The sequence below is a fragment of the Andrena cerasifolii genome, chromosome 1 (genome assembly GCF_050908995.1).
Source record: "Andrena cerasifolii isolate SP2316 chromosome 1, iyAndCera1_principal, whole genome shotgun sequence".
Classification (NCBI taxonomy): Eukaryota; Metazoa; Arthropoda; class Insecta; order Hymenoptera; family Andrenidae; genus Andrena; species Andrena cerasifolii.
The window spans coordinates 6,709,898-6,726,858 of record NC_135118.1 but is presented as its reverse complement, the minus strand read 5'-3'; the positions used below and the strand labels follow the sequence as shown (position 1 = coordinate 6,726,858).

The 16,961-nt window shown below is 46.6% G+C and overlaps 1 protein-coding gene across 11 annotated transcripts in view; it reads right to left on the bottom strand.

Moving 5' to 3' along the window:
- The window catches only part of LOC143373994 (uncharacterized), a 146,976-nt gene that overhangs the window by 77,820 nt on the left and 52,195 nt on the right, over positions 1–16,961 (bottom strand). For 10 of the 11 annotated variants that reach the window (XR_013086593.1, XR_013086595.1, XR_013086592.1 and 7 more), the window contains one exon: positions 16,890–16,961. The exons of the other annotated variant lie outside the window; for it this stretch is intronic. Coding sequence is in view for 6 of the 10 variants with exons in the window: in XM_076821776.1 (XP_076677891.1) it covers positions 16,890–16,961 (72 nt within the window). In the remaining 4 variants the exon portion in view is untranslated. The remainder of the gene's footprint in view (positions 1–16,889) is intronic. 11 annotated transcript variants of the gene reach the window in all.

Genomic DNA, 16,961 nt, shown 5'->3' with positions numbered 1-16,961 from the left:
TTCCAAAAGTAATATTACGAAAAAGTATGAATTTTTAACTACTACGATAGCAAAGGTTAACTCGACCTATAACTATTGAGGAAAAGTATGGTAGGCTTATCTCGAAAAATAGAATCTTTAAAAGTAATAAGGGAAACACGTTCTCGCTTATTAATCTAACCTAAACTAACAGCCTAAAGCAAATAAAATCGACAGTGTTGTATTTTATTACCGACAACCCTGAAATACCGAAAGTGCGGCATCTCTCCCATAATTATCCTACTCGCTATAAGCTCGCGACTCGAGACTGTCGACGAGCCTGCAACGTGTAGGATGCCTGAGAAAACTGAGGCCGCTTTCCTGTCACGTGATCAGAAAAGGCTTCCCCGATATCGCAGCGAAACAGAAGAGTGCAGGAAATTTTCCGCGAACTTTTTGCCGAGCGCCTGGTACGTATCTGTAAAGGCGATTAGGCGGCGAAAGACATCAGGGGGACGGACGTATCCAATTAGAGGGGGTGCGTGCACGGGCATAGACGGGTTTTAATGGACTCGGTCCGAATGCTCTTTACGTGGAGGGACAGCCGGAGTGGCGCGTTCGCAGCTCGCGTCAATCAGATAGCGATGGCGAAACTCGCGCGGACGCGGAAGGTCCGCTGAAGTGCCGATAGCCAGCGATCCGGCTTCCTGCTTTAATTTAATTGGACGATCGCCAGTCGCGCGTGCCGCCTGATAAATAATTAACGCGTCTGGTCCGGGGATCGATTATCAAACAGCCCCGGTCCCATGGATGAGGGATGCCGAGCGTATATGCCGGCGATGCGCCAGAGGGCTCAAGGGAAAGGTCCAACGATCGTCGTACCCTGTCGATCGATCGATCCTTGCGTCCGTCCACTGTTTACCCCGCGGCGTATCGACCGTTTTCGCGGCTTAATTGGCGTTCCTCCGTCCCGTTCTTCCATTAAACGCTTCCGACGCAATTAACCCAGGCCCGTGAAAAAAGATCGCGGCCCTGTTTTGTTCGATTAAAATTGCAAACGCGATCCACTTCGGGGGTTTTCGCGGAATCCCCTCACCGCCCCGCCGTACGGCGGGCAAATTTTTTGCCCCGCTGCACCGCGTCGCGTATCGAGGCTGGGCATTTTTAAGCGGACGGCATCTCGACGCGGGGAAGGTTCAAAGCCCCGTCGACCTTGATGAACTGTCGCGAACAGGGTTGAAATTTGGATGTTAGAGGGTTCTATTCGAAAAGGAGAACTCTGTCTCTGCAAGTGCAAAGTGACATGAACGCTCAATGCTTCAGAAGTCAAATTCTAATTCAATGAGCACTGGCTAAACAAGATTCCACTATAGGCACTTGTGTCCACGTTCGTCCACAGTCGGAGCAAAAGCTCGCGGAACGACCAATTTGAGTGTCCTTACTCCACGAATTCACCGCGCATATTGCGAATCAAAGAATCAGATTCAAAATCACCGAATGCCAGACAATCGTCCAGCTTGAAGAATATAAATTCGAAAGCAGGTCGAGGCGCAAACCCCGAAGAAGCGCCACGACGCATCGAGGTTCGATCGAAAACACCGAGACGCAGCCTGGCCCTGTCGTCTAATTACAAATTGAAAGCTTCCAGGCTGGAAACACCGCCGACAACGCGAGACTCCCCACGGGAGAGCGTAAAAAATTACATCGTGCTCGAGGACCAAGGTGGAATGCGAATTCGCGAGGGTCTGGCGCTGGAGGGCGGGGGCAGAGCGAGGGGGGGGAGGGAAGTCGATCGAGGTCCCCGGTGGTGCACGGGGCATTATACACCCCCGCAAACATATGGGGCACATTGTGCGCCCTCAGGGGCTCGGCGCACCCCCGACGTTTCCACCGTGGAGATACGAGCCGAGATACCGGCTGCCTTTATGGAACGTACACCATGTTTCTTCGGTGAAAAGCACCGCGCGAGGTGGCCTGAAAACCCGCCGACTCGCTGGCAATTTCTGGCTGAGGCAGGTGGCGGGTCTAGAGGGGCGAGGAGGGGTCGCGTGTGATTCGACAAGGAAGGTCGATGTCGCGAGTTCCGCGAATATGCACCAACTGAATAGATTTGCACAAATGAAGTTGGGGCCTCTCTCTCTCGCGTGGCGCTTGCGATCCTACGTCGCTAGCCCCCTCGCTTCTCCATCCGTTTTTGCGCGCCTGCCCCGGCTCGTTTTCACGTGGAACACGATGCAGTTTCGATTCGCGCTTTCTGACGAAGTAGATCGACGCGATAGTGTATTGGTACTTTGAATGGTTGTGAGGGGGTTGAGGTGATCGAGCTTAGCAGTAGATTTGCTCAAAGCTGCAGTGGTCGAATAAGGATATTCAAGAATAATCAAAGCAGCAATCATACAGAACCCAGAGACGAGTAAAGAAACGTACTCCAGGAATCGCCGTGTATGACATTTATCGAGACTGCGAATCACCGTTGGCGATCTCAGCCTACAACTCGATAAGGTTGTAAAACAGCGGGGCCGAGGCGGAGCCGGGGCCCTGTTCAACGAGGAACGATACAAAAAGAGAGGAAGTGAACGAGGGCTATCGCTCATCGCCGCTGGGTCCCTAGAGAGGGGGCAGGGGCAAGGAGAAGATATATCCTAGGGGCGGGCGAGACGCCGGGGTAAGGGCTGTCGAGGGAAGAGGAGTCAGACCACCGTTCCACCTTATCACCTACCAAATAATGGAGGCATATTGAATAGATACGCGAGCCCAAGCGATGTGTATCTGATCCACGTCGTCTCTGGGGGATATTAAGGAATCGGCCCTTTTCCACGCCCTTCGAGTATCGTCCCTGCGCGGAGCGCCATTCCCGACCGAGGCGGAGAAGTGTTTTCGAATAAATCCAAGAGTCCTCTCACGTCCGCGCGCCCTCTCGTCCTCGTTCGCCCGAATCCCGCCGTGGAAAAGGTTTCCCTCCACCCACGGGCTTTCTTCTGGTACAAACAAATTCCGTGTCGCCCCGTGAAATCGATCCGTGACAACTGATTTCCATGCAGCGAACACCGTGCTCTCCCTCCCAGCGGCGCGGTGACGCGAGACACGAACGTCGTCGTGTTACCGGCGTACTACTGCTGGCAAATGGAGACCGTGCCACGGTTTCGTTGCTCGCGGGATGGCGTCGAAACGTGCAACATTCTGCACCTCTAAGAACGAGGGTTTTAAGTCTTTGCAGGGGGTTGGAAATGGAAATGAGTTAACTTGATCCTGGACGAGCTGATATGAGTGGTCTAGAGCTGTATTAGAGGTGAATTGGACAGGTCTTGAGATTTGGGGGTGGATGTAGGGGTGACGATGCAAGGTATGGTTTAGGAACACGTGTGTCAGATTTCGTGATGTAACAACTAGGATTCAGTGGACGTGGGGAGTTTTAACCCTTCGTGGTCACACATTCTTATAATCACAAATTGACCACGTGGAGTTCACTGCATCCCCGCTTCATTTTTGAGACAGCATTTTTGTATTTTTTAGTCTTTTAACTCTTGAGTGATAAGTGTGCCATTCGTAATACTCATACAATCATGTCCCCATAGTTTTTTTTTCTGGGAATGTAAATTTTGATATGATGAAATTTGTAGTTGAAAAAATAGTTGTGAATAAAAGTAAAACAACTTTTTTGTTAAAACTCATGCGATTTTTAAATTTCAATATTAAGGTCTAAAAATTTACAGAAATATTGACAATGAAAAAAATTACCTGGAGGTGCGATACACCCCGTGTGACCACGAAGGGTCTTCACTGCACAACACAAGCAGAAAACAACAAAAAGGAAGTAAACAAAGACGAAAGCAAAGGCGAAGTTCAGTCGGGGACTGTTTTTCAACGAGGGTTAAATATGATTCGAAATGTTTGCTTGCGTAATCATCAGGCATTGAAACGTTACCACGTAGATCTAAGTAGAAGAAGTTTTATGCTGCTCCACCTGCAGTGTCTCAACCCTACTCTCAAGTACCTACTTATATCGCACGCCCTTCCCTTAACCCCGTTCGCAACCCGCCCTACCCTACCCACGTATGCAGCGGTAACACACGTCCACAAAATGAGTACACTTTTCCCGTGTGCATCTCGCGTAGACTCTCCCACTTCTCTACACTTCTGCAACGAACAAAGAAGAGAACCCTGAAGGCAAGGGGGCGGTGAACAGCGGCGGAATCGAAATCCGTGTGTTCGGTGGCCAGCAGCGTATTGGATTTGTTGGCGGTGTGTTGAACAAATGATTGCGCAGCTACCACCATGGAAAAACTTGGCTGGAAACGGCTGGATTCGACCGGTCCTGGCGTCTCTCTCGGCCTCCACCACCTCGAGACCGACCGAGGGTTGTCGAACCAAGAAAGTTTACGGGCTACAAAGCGCTGCCAGTGAAAGAGCCAAGAGTTAGAGGGAGAGAGCCGGCACAATCGCCCCGAACCACCCACTAAACCACCCCTGTCGGCCGCGTCCTTTCTATTCCATCCACACACGCGTGTATACGTGAGCGGCGAGGAAACGAAGTGTTCTGGTAGTAGTAGGTGACTACTAAAATTTCAGCCCCGCGTTCGATCGAGAGTCGCCGGGACTGTTAGCATTTTCCTGGACAAGTTGGTTACCGTGTCGTTGGCAGCGCGTGCACAGAAAAAGCTCCTCGTGAATGGCGCAGAGGAGCCTGAAATCTGGACTATCCACTTCCTTCCTTCCCTGATCTCTGAATAGTTTGACGCGTCGCTGGGAGTCGTGACAGGAGGAACGCAAAACAAGGGGATGGAAATCAGCACGTGCAGGAATTCTGCTGTTCCCTGGACCAGTCTTTCGTGGCAATTGCTGGGAAGAGGTTTGAGGCTCTCTTACACCTCAGATTAACCCTTCTACGATTTAAATTCCTAGATTATTAATTAAATTGAAAATTTGAATTTTGAAGTATTATGCATCACTTATTCTGTACCTCCCAGTGTGCACCACTTTTCCACCCTGTTTCCAAAGGGCTGTAAAGATTCTACTAATAAAGTAAAATGCCAATGCTAATATACCAAAGCAGCTTTTCACATCAGGAATCCCCTATGTTATCCTGAAACGCGCTGCAAAGCCTGTTCCTCACGAGTCAAGAGTCACCCAGCTTTAGCAATGCAGACGCAGTTGGCTGGTAATACCGTAGAATACGAAGTCGCTGGTAGAGGGAAGGAGGAAGAGACCGAAGAGCACCGGATCGATGTCAGGAAAGTACCGACAGCCGGGACCGACGAAAAATTAGACGGGACAAAGCTACTTGATGCGTCGAGGAGGGCCAAGGAAGGATCCCGTCTGGTCGGCGCAAACGCAAACGACAAACCGGCTCCTCTTCTACGCGGGTACAGGGCCGAAATATTATGTTTCGGCAAACAGACGAAAGTAGAATACAAATATGTAAAGTCTGCACTCGAAAGACCGCGCTTTACGTTTGGTCCCCCGCCGACCGTGGATTTGTCCCTGCGCCTCTCGACGTGTTGACGTTTTCAATCTCTTGTCTCTCGAGCCGCTCACGTAAATCCAGAGACATCTCTTCCTACCGGTGAACCGTGTAAATTGCGCAACAAAGGGCCGTCCCTCGTCTCCCGCTGACGTCGCACTGTCGAAATTCTCCCGTTTCCGGGGTCCTTCTAACGGAAACGGCGACTGTTCCCCTTTTCGAGGAATCGTTGATAGTTCTGAGCCGTGCGGGGGTTGAAATCGCAACTCGTTTGGAGTTTACTTCTATTCATGAAATTATAATACCATGGTTGTCGATAGTTGTCAATAATATTAATAATGCAGATGACTAAAAGGGCCATGTGACCCGAAGTAGAGTATTTCTCGCTTAAGGACACCAGGCCAGGTCAGAGCACTCAGTGTGTCGAAAAGATTCCACGAAAAGGCCATTATACCGTCATCGTCGGTGAAGAAAGCAGTCCCAAGAGCGAGCTATTAAAGCCGGCCCTCGGGAGGCGAAACGGGCAGGTTTACCGAGCACATACACTGCCGTGAATTTATCGACTCTGGTTGTCCCAAGGTTCATTCATAACGCGCGGAGAAACGGGCCTCGGGTAGATCGTAATGAAGCGATACGTAATCGAAACGAGCTCGATCGGTCGTATTCTCGAAAACTCCCTTATAATCGCTCGCTAATGATTATCCCCGGCCCTGTTATTTAAGAGGACAGTTCTGGGGAGCGTGCCCTCGCCGCGGATGCTCCACACGTCCAGCGTGTGCCCCGGATCGCCGATAAGAAACGCCGCCGAGCAGTTGGGCGATTTTAATTGACGAGACGCAACGACGCGGTTCGTGGCGAACGGGGACTTTATGACGCGGGCCAAGTCGCGGATGCCTCCGAGGATCGGCCACCCGCCGCGCGGTAATTAAGCTTCCGCGGTTTGTCGCGCTAATGAGGAGGTTATCTTACGACCCTGGCTGGGACGGCTGGCTCCTCGCTCGCGCGCACGGATCCTCGTCGCTTCTATTCTACGCGCGAAGAAAAATAAAAGCGGAGGAGGCTCGCGAGGCGACTCTGCTTCAACCATATAATTAACGAAACGGAGCGCCGATCTGACAATGAGGCGGCGGGGTTGCAGCTCCTGCAGATTTTTCGGGGGTTGGTGTGAATTTATATGCGGAGAGACTGCATCAATTTGTGTTATAGTTCTCAGTAAAATATTGTAATAGATGGTCGGTGCTAATTGCGTTGGTTCTGAATTCTAAAAATTCTTGGCTGCTGGAAGGATATTGGAGGTCGCTATTTTCAGATGAAACTGAGTTTGAAAGGTGGATTAATGAGTACGATATCTGAGAACACGAACCTGGGGTTGAAATGGTTCCGAAAATAACTGTTTCAAACTGTAAATATATATCGGTTCTGACTGAAACAGGTATGAAGAAACGATATTCTGAATAAGTGTTATAAGGAACCGAAATTTCGGACTGTATCGATTTCGGTTACGGATCTACAGAACCGATATTACATCGATTCCATAACAGTTATATCGGTTTTAGAATAGTAATGTATGTATCCGTTCTCAGAGTCTACTGTACAACTGATATAAATCGTTATTATATCGGTTCTATAGAGCCGGAACCGCAACCGATATATGCCAAAACTGTTTTCAAGATTATTTCGGTTCTTATAACTGTTTCGAGAACCGAGAATGATATTAGAACCATTTTCAACCCCTGTTATTGGTCCACCACTTCAAAGTCACATCCACATTCCTCCCTTTCTAAATTATCATTTTCACAGATACCTCTGCGCCTAACACTAACATAATTCAGATAAAATCACTGCTCACGCCGCCTGCAAAAAGCGAATACATATCTATATGCAAAATACTAGTCGTTAGCCACAGAACTGCATCCTATAAAACCGCCCTTAGAATCAATGCCCCAACTAATTGTAAGTATCTCCATCCCTCGACTCACAATCCCACCTATTCCAATCAAAGAGACTTCGCTCGGCATGTTAAAATTCTTCACCCTCCAATCCCACTCTATAACCAAACCAACCCCAGGAACACAACAATTTGCGCAGCCATCGAATCTATCACTGGACTCGAGAGTCGAATCCTCCCAAGATCCAGATCGGGGCAGCGCGAACGCTAATAGTCCGCGGAGCTGCTGATCAGCTTCCAGTGCAGCGTCCCCCGCGGGTGGAAATGGTAGGAAAGAGTCTACCAGACGGAAAATCCGGTGATCAAGATGCGGCGCGAGATCCCGTCGAGGTATTTCGAAGGACGACGAGGCAATCGGATTGCTCGTACGGCACGCATACCCGATGAACCGCCGTCGAGCCGGCCGACGCTAGGGGGTGGGGAACGTTCTTGGCGTCGTTTATATTAATTTGCGCCGTCGGCGTCGCGGTGCCCGGCGTCGTCGATTCAGCATGCGAGACCGCACGCGTCCACGCTTTTTGTCGGCCCGCTCGCATTATATTAAGTTTGATCCGTGCATTCCAGCCAAGCTACACCGATTGAATAATGCGGCCAGATTTTATTCCTCGCGGGGCCCTTTCAGCCGAGGATCTCGTCTGCGATCTCTCTATAGCCCGAGCTGCTGCTCGTCCCCTGGTGTGCGCCGCGCCCGCTCGTACGTGCACGGCCCTGGCCGATGTGAGCGGGCAGCTGGACCGAGATAAAACAACGGCAGCTCGCTGAATATTGAATCGCGCTGCGGGCCTCATCGCGTCGCGGACCGTGCATCGTGTTGAACCAGCGTCTTGTCGCTTTCGAGGATGAACCAGAAACGAGGGCCATTTGGCATGCACGGAGGAGGTTGACACTTGGGTGGGGATGCGCTGCAGGTGTTTGCATGACGGATGCAGGGGTTGGATTTGGAGACGGGGATGTTTTGGTTTTGAATAGATTGAAATGGGGTGCTGTATTTTGAGGGTGGGTATAGCGGAAGAGTATTGTTTTCTGGGAAAAAATGGCATTAATTCTTAACCGGTGACGTCTTACTTTGTGACATAAACGGTGACGTGGAATCTCACAGACTCCTCTATAATAATTTGAAACTGTCAAGTCTAAATTTATTATTAACGTACACTAGAGTTATTACTGACTTTGCTACATATTTGACAAGACTTTTGCATGCTTTGTTCAACAGCACTGCAAGTTGTTTTCATCACACGATATATTGTGAAACATGGTCGAATGAGAAGAAAGAAATTATAGGAAAACTAATTCTGCCGGAGTCTGAAAGACTCCTCGTCACCGGTTAAGGGTTAAGGGTAAGCGGTGTGAGTGGTTTTCCTGGGTTGGTAAGATGGATATTTTGGGAGGGGTATGTTAAGAGCTTGCGATGGTATTTGGTAGGACCGTATCATTTCACTGATTGTTGAGTGGCTAGTATTTTACTTACTTACTGTGTACTACATGTTATTGTACTGTACCTTTTTGTGAAGTACATGGGAGTGTTTTGAACTAATTAGTGAATTTTAATTACTGTACCTCTTTGGAAATCTGTTAAAACAATGTGAAATTTCAGGAACCTCGACACCTGTACGAGTTTCACGCGAAATTGTGCTTAGTTGATTCGAATGCACGAGTATGTAGGTGTGTGCGGGCTTGAGACGTGGAGGAATCTGATAAAAGGAGATTGGAAACGGTCTACCTGACGCAGACGAAAATAAGGCTACAGTAATGGAAATAAAATTGAAAGCACGAAAGGAACTCGTCAAATGATTGATTCCAATTACACAGGGTACACGCCAACACCACAAATAAGGCAAATGTCCCAATTAGCTACACAGTCCCAATTATTGACACTTTATCCTTTATATTTAAATATGACTTTTTTCGGTTCGGAACGGGCGTTAAAAGTATTGAATTCGATTCGTGAATATTCAAAGTATCTTGCTGATGGTTTCGCTAATGTATATCATAACATATAATTAAGTAATTAATAAACGTGTGAAAAAGTAGTTTCTTGTTACCGAACTTAAGAACGGCCAAAATTTAGGTATTAAGTATTTCTTGCATGAGTATATTAATGTAAGAAAAATATATTCAAATAACTTCAAAAATAATTGTAAATTCACTATTTCAAAAAATTAATTATGGGGGTTAATAATCGGTAATTGACACGAGATGCCATATCATCTTTCCATCATTCCATCTTACATGTTTTGTCAGTTTGCACCAAAACAATAAGTAAAGATGGCTAGTAAAGACTAAATAATATAACCGACGTAAAAACTATTCGCAACAACAATTGGAAAATGCTTTGGCAGCTATTAAATCTTCTCGTAGCATTAAAACTGTTGCAAATTAATTTGTTTTGTATTAATTATTTTATAAACATCCATTTCCGATGCAGTCATTAATTGGGACATTAGATTGCATGTCCCGACCAATTACACGGTATTCCACGCATTATGTACGAGTCAATGATTCGGTCCGACCATAGGTCACTACTTGAAACGAAGAGAGAATTGAAGGTCCAAAACAGGTACACGTACACCATTATATTCGAACAATTTCATCATAAAAAGGGGCCTTTTTCATACTGGGAAAGAACCAGCCATATGATAGGCTATTAATGAGTAACTGCGACAAATACTTTTAATATGTAAATATGTTAGAACGCGCGAGTTGATCTTACAGGGTCTTGGGTACTGGGACATTTACCTTAGTACAGCAAGAGCAATATCGAGGGCCGTACAGTGGCGCCATCAGCTCCAACATGAACCCACTTTCCCCCTCGATTACAAAAAGGACGATCTATATAGCTATCCAAACAGAACACTACTATTATTCAAATTACCAATTCTCACGAAGGAAACATCCAAAAGCCATTAATATATACTGCGATAAACTTCCTGAACCTAAACAATTTCCAGCACCGCTGTCCGATACGTATTTGCCACATCCAATGCGTATTTTCAAATTTTAAAAGAAACCAACCAGTGGCCAATTATTTCTACTCTCAACGCATTAAATGTTCCGGATACTCAAGCTTCAATAAACCCTCATAGAGTAATCAAGAAGACATACTGCAATATTCAACCGTGGAAAACAATCAAGCTACCTCAAATCCCACACAGTCTCATTCTCTCTCTATCTTGTTTCAACACCCAATCAAACATACTATCAACGAACCATGACCACGTGCCACAATCCACACACGTCAAACCTAACATACCAATCACATCTAACAGATCACTGCACTCACTATGCAGAATCCCACTCCTCTTCTGCTCTGCCTACACAAGAAGCACCCTTTCAACAGTGTGCCACATATTTCAAACGAATAAAAACAGAAGAATCAACAACCCCCACACAGAGGTATCGAAACCTCCAAACTCCACTGGTCCCTATTTCCGCCCACTGCCAATGATTCTTCCCACTCACCCTAGACACTGCCGAGTCCTCCAGCTCCTGGTTCCCTAGATACCACCGAGTCCTCGAGCTCCCTGTGCCGACGGTCTCCGCTGGCGATCCAGCTGATCTCTCGCGTAACCGCGGTGGCGAGAGGTCGAAACGGACGCGAACGGGCCGAGCGAAATTCGGGAATCGTCGCGAGCGGATCGCACGCGTGTCGGTTGCGGCAGGTAGCATCTGGGCACTGAAACCACCGCGGTGGATCGCCAGCTCGAAGGTAGAACGAGTTGCACGGGTAGAGGAAAGAAGGCGAGCAGGAACGGAAGAGGCGAGCGAGAGAGAGTCCTTTATGGCGGATGCACCGAGGGCTGCCCACCCGTTCGGCTCCTCTCCGCTGGGCTTCTTTCGATATACACCACGGAATGTTAATGAGTCGTCGCATCCGCGCAACGGGCGAGCGATCGAATTATTCGCTACTGGCCGGCTGGATCAGATAAATCTCTCCGTAGGCGGATGGTTTTGCCCCTCGCGGCAAGTAAAACCCGCGTTTCGTCCAATGGATCATCCGCGGACGTGTAACGCGAATTATGTTGATCGGCGGGATATGATAGAGAGCGGCTCGGGTCGTTAACGGAATCCGTGGATGTCGGGGGAAATCGTTATTCCGCACGGTCACGATCGCGAAGGGAATATTCAAGGCGATCGCTGGGCCGATTTCGCGACGCGATAGTCGAACAACCGAGCGGTCCTGTTTCTTTTGATATGGGACAAGTTGGAAATTAAAGATTTCTGATAGATATTATGATGCATTCCCGACAGTGTCTCGAGAAACCTGCTTGCTATTCAGACGTCCTCCACTGGAGGAAGAAATGTGTTTTAATTCGCTGCGTTGTGTTGGGAGAACGAGAGGGAAGAGGAGGTATCTTGTCCTAGGAAATTCATGCCTTTTTTAAGTAGCAGGTTGTTGAGGATAGTGTTTGAAAGAAGTCACATTTTAACCCTTCGTAATCGGAGTCTGAAGTATGCCTGTGCGAGCTCTTGATAAGTAAAACTCACCATAGAAGGGTGGTATCAACCCTCGATTGTCACACTGGATCAAAATGGCCCCCAATTTGAGACTGAGGTAAAATATCTTTGAGGCATAATTGCAAGTGGCGCTACTGTTTAAACATGATGGTGCTTTAAATGTTACTTTTCAACGATGAAATTATATCCTACAATGTTAAAAATTTATCTCAGAACTTTTGCGACTTAATTCAATAGATAGTTTTTAAACAGATGCTGATTGAATACCCAAAACAGGTGTGGCAACCAAGGGTTAAGGTTCCAGACTTTGTTCGATACGTTTACAGTAAGAATCTGTGTTTAGGCCTATCAACTTAGTCCCACCATGGATATAAAATATCCGAGAGCACACAAGAACAAGGATTCCAATAGCGATGAAGATTCGATCAAGAAATAGCCAAGGAAAAGCTGCTTGCCCTTATCGCTCGCCATTTCGTGCCCCCGTCATCGGCCCTTGCCACGCCACCATCGAACGTCCTAAGAACACTCCATTCCAAAATTCCCTCGATCGCAGAACTATCAGTTCTGCCCCCAACAAAAGCCTCTTCACACTTTGAACACGATAGAAACGATGCAATATTGAGAATAAAGAGAAGCATCGAATTCAAGACTACTTCCCCCCCGCCCCCCTCATTCTTCTCCCACCGCAATCCTCAATCTCTTATTCCACTTACCGAAGAGGCGAACCCCAAGCGCGTCACACATGTATTTCGCGTACATATTTGCTGGCGCTGCGTGATCACTGGCGACTCTCTTAACGGGCATTAATATGGAGCTTGCTCTCGTCTGGAAGCGAAGCAGCTCGGTGTCTCTGGACCAGCGGGCATTTACATACCAGCCAGACCGTAGGAACAAGTCGGTTCTCACGCGAGGACACGCGTTTCGGTCGGTCTGCTCCGTCGTCCGTATCCCCTGATGACGGACGCATGCGATCGAGGCGGCTTTTCTTCTTCTGCCCCGTTCCATCGCGCATTAATTATCCGTAAGGAGGGCTCAGGAGTCAGCGAGCGGGCCGCAGAGTGACGCGGGGGGGGGCCCGGGGATGCAGCGAATATTCAAATGGAAAAAGAAGGCCGGGCCGAGGAGAAGAAGCATCCTCGCGTCCGAGGAACGTGTCCGGCATTGGATATTCCCGTGGTTCCGTAGCCAAATTTATTTCCAAGCCGGCCGGCCGAATTACCGGCGCGGCGGACGAATTACGCGCATTATCGAGCCCGGCCAGAAATCCAAGCTGAAATAGCGCGACATTACAGTCACGGCACGACCGGTTGCGGATGTCATAGATACCCGCATTATTGACGTAACACGCGGTTGTAGGTCGTTACATGTATCTTGTTCACCGGACGGTTAGCTTAATTCGTGCCTGCACGTGGATACGCATCTGTCACGGGTGTCACTCGACCGTCGAGTAGTTGCTTTGCTGTTGAAAATGTAATTGGAAAAATCGGACGTTGCATCGCTGGGCAGGGGGGAATTAGAAAGTTGCGCTTTAAGCGGGCATGTGACTGGAAGGAACTGTTTCCTTCGGGCCTTTTCGCGAGATAGCAATCGAGGAGTTGAAATGGTACCTCGGTAAAGGATGTAAGTGCCAAAGAAATGAAGAATAATTTATTTGTTAGGAAACCATGTAAATTTCATGCTGAATACAGTGGTGAATGCTGAAAGTGGTAGAATAATTTGTTTTAGTTTCTTGGGCTGTTGCAAGATAGAACTGAGATCATAAGTGGTTAAAAAGAGAATACTGGGAATTTTCTCTTCTGGCACTTACATCAGTTACCATTTCAATGCCAAAGAAATGAAGAATAATTTATTTGTTAGGAAACCATGTAAATTTCATGCTGAATACAGTGGTGAATGCTGAAAGTGGTAGAATAATTTGTTTTAGTTTCTTGGGCTGTTGCAAAATAGAACTGAGATCATAAGTGGTTAAAAAGAGAATACTGGAAATTTTCTCTTCTGGCACTTACATCAGTTACCATTTCAATGCCAAAGAAATGAAGAATAATTTATTTGTTATGAAAGTATGTAAATTTCATGCTGAATACGGTGGTGAATGCTGTAAGTGGTAGAATAATTTGTTTTAGTTTCTAGGGCTGTTGCACGATAGAACTGAGATCATAAGTGGTTAAAAAGAGAATATTGGAAATTTTCTCTTCTGGCACTTACATCAGTTACCATTTCAATTCCTCAATTATTGAGTCTCCAATAAGTTACTTGATAAAACTGTACCAAGTAGTACTGAGATCTCGAATGCTCATGCGCAAATAAAAGTAACCTCCACAGGCTCCAATGAAATTCCTCTTTCTCCTACTCCTCTTCTTGGCTCCTCCCACAAATCTCGCTACTGCTCTCATGCAACGTAATCGATAACCGAGGGTATCAAGCAAAATTCAAGCATAATTCTGGTGTGAGTCGCCGAGGTGATCGCTTTCTAAGTTCCGTGTACCTACGTATTTTGCCGTCGAAATTCAGAAAGGGCAGGCATCCGGGCACGACGTCACGGGACGCCAGTTATGCGGCCCGCAATAAATCAAATCGACTTTTTCAGGGCAACGTCCGCTGCGGGGCACGGAATCGTAATGAAAACCGGCGGACGATACAGGCGCGATAACATTCCCCGCGGCCGCGTGTCCCGCTCGCGACGATGCCAACGACGACAAGCACGGCCGCGACGACGACGAATCGTCGCTGCAAAACCGACTCTGCCTCGCATCCCTCGCATTCTCTCATTGTCCGTTCGCGATCATACGTTACGCGTGCCCCCTTGCTCCGTCCTGCCCCCCGCGCACATGCACGTGGACCGAGGCGGAGGAGCGGCCCTCTCTGCCTCGCTTTTACTCCCAGCACTCAGACACTTGGGAATACCGATAACTTTCGACTTCAATTTTCTTGAAATGTCAACACTCCGTGCGACTGCACTCCAAGGGTTTTGTGGGAAACTTTTGGTCACCTCCGGGGAATGTCGAGTAGAGAAGAATTGTAGAGACTAATTCTGAGTGGACTGGTATTCCTGAGCATTAGGGTTTATGCAAAAACCGACTTTGGAAAAACCGATTTTCGAATTCCACTATTCCCCAAAAAACGGTTAAACCGGTTTTCGAAATTTTCACAAAAAAATGTAATTAAAATAGCAAAATAAATATTTGTACTTATTTTTATAAAAATGATTTTTTTTTAAATATTTATAGAATTACAAAAATATAACAAAATAAAATATATTCTATCTATACAAAACCAAATAAATAAAAAATTAAAAGAATGAAAATCCATACAAATTCCTATAATTTTTTAGTTCATTTATTATTTATGTATCGACGAAAATATAACACAATAAAATACACTGCATATAAAACCAAATTTAAAAAAATAAAATAACTAAAATCCATGCAAAATATAAATTATAAATATTTACCTATCTCTTTTAGTATTTTTCTTCTGAAAATATGAACTCATGAAGATTAGTTTTACAGTAAACTGCTACCTACTACAATATGCTTGTGTCCGAGGCGGTTTCAAGTCAAAATGTTATCGTTTTTAAACTCGGTTTTTAAAAACCGACAAACCCTACTAAGCACCAGGTTCAATATGCTTGATACATTAATTGCCACAGAATATCCCGTGTTGTACAAGTAACATAGGCTCAGAGGGTTAATAGAACTAAAAAGGGAACCGCACGAACCCACACTCACCGATTGGAACGCAACTTTGTGGGTATATAAAGTGACTTAAGACAAGAACAACGGTCTACTTCATTCGTGCCCTACCGCCCTTTAAGGGTATGAAAACTAACTTAAAACTCAAATAGGCACTCTCACTCTTTCGCGTATAGCTCCTAAAGTACAAGAGAAGAAAAACTGTTTCAAACCCGAGTTTAATGGTGCCACATGCGCTGCGAACTTGCGTTAACAAAATTTTGAGAAAAGTTTCTTCCGTCAGGTATTTCTTTTCAAACTTTTTTCAAAATTTATTGCATCAATAAACTTTTGCTTCAAACATTTTTTCTGTCTCTTGTACTTTAGGAGTTATACACAAAAAAGTAGAAGTGCCATTTTGATTTTGAGGTTAATTTTCACACCCTTAAAGGGGCGATTGAGCACGAATGAAACATACCGTTGTTCTCGTCTTGCGTCACTTTATATACCCACAAAGTTGCGTTGCAATTGGTGAGTGCGGGTTGGCGGTGTTTCCTTGTAACAAGCTACTACTGTTTCCACTGTTACCTGTCAGCCCCGAAGAACAGTTTAAACGCCACAGTAAGGTATTGTACGGCGAGGTGGATCGGTTACGATTGTCTATTATTACCCGAAATCTCTGATCGAGGGCCCGTGTAGAGATGATCGATAAAAGTAGGCCAGGTGGTTGCTGACCAGCTGATCGATGACCCTTGCCAAGAAGTTTAGCACGTCCGAAGTGCCGATAATTCTAGCTCAGGAGCCTGTCCTCGTTATTAGGGAACGATCTGATACGCCTCTCGATGGAACGGCGCAGCGACGGATTTATCGATCAATGGAGAACACAGGGACGCGAGGGCAGACGATAAATTAGCGGAATCGAAGAATTTCAAAACCGTTCGCCGGCCTGTTACGCGGTTTCTTTTGGGGGCAGGCTGCAACTGGTTCCCCATACTCCCCCCATTCCGTTTAAGTGGTTCTCCTTGCGTCTATCTACCCCGATCTTACATAAGAATATAAATATAGACTCATGCTGGACTGTTCGAAACGCTGGGAGCAGTTAAACGATCAATTCCTCGGCGAACGTGAATGGAATCGGGGAAGGCTCTTCCCCGTAACATTTATTACCAACGTTTATTGCACACCTTTACCTCCCAACCGACAAATCCCTCCCTTCAGTTCGCTCTTTCTTCGGGCGAGCATTGTTCAAATTACCAATGACGTTGGGGAATTTTTTGAGTAGATAATAATTTCCAGAGGGAATTTGCATAATGGAAGGAACTTCCCGTATCGATGGTATTTTTTAAGTGGAACCGTGATCCATATCATGTTACTAATTAAAATAGTAACTACGTACCTTTGAGCAGGTACACACATTCCTGGGGTGGAGTGAATCGTGGTAGTCTTCGATTGTTTAAACTGACTCCAC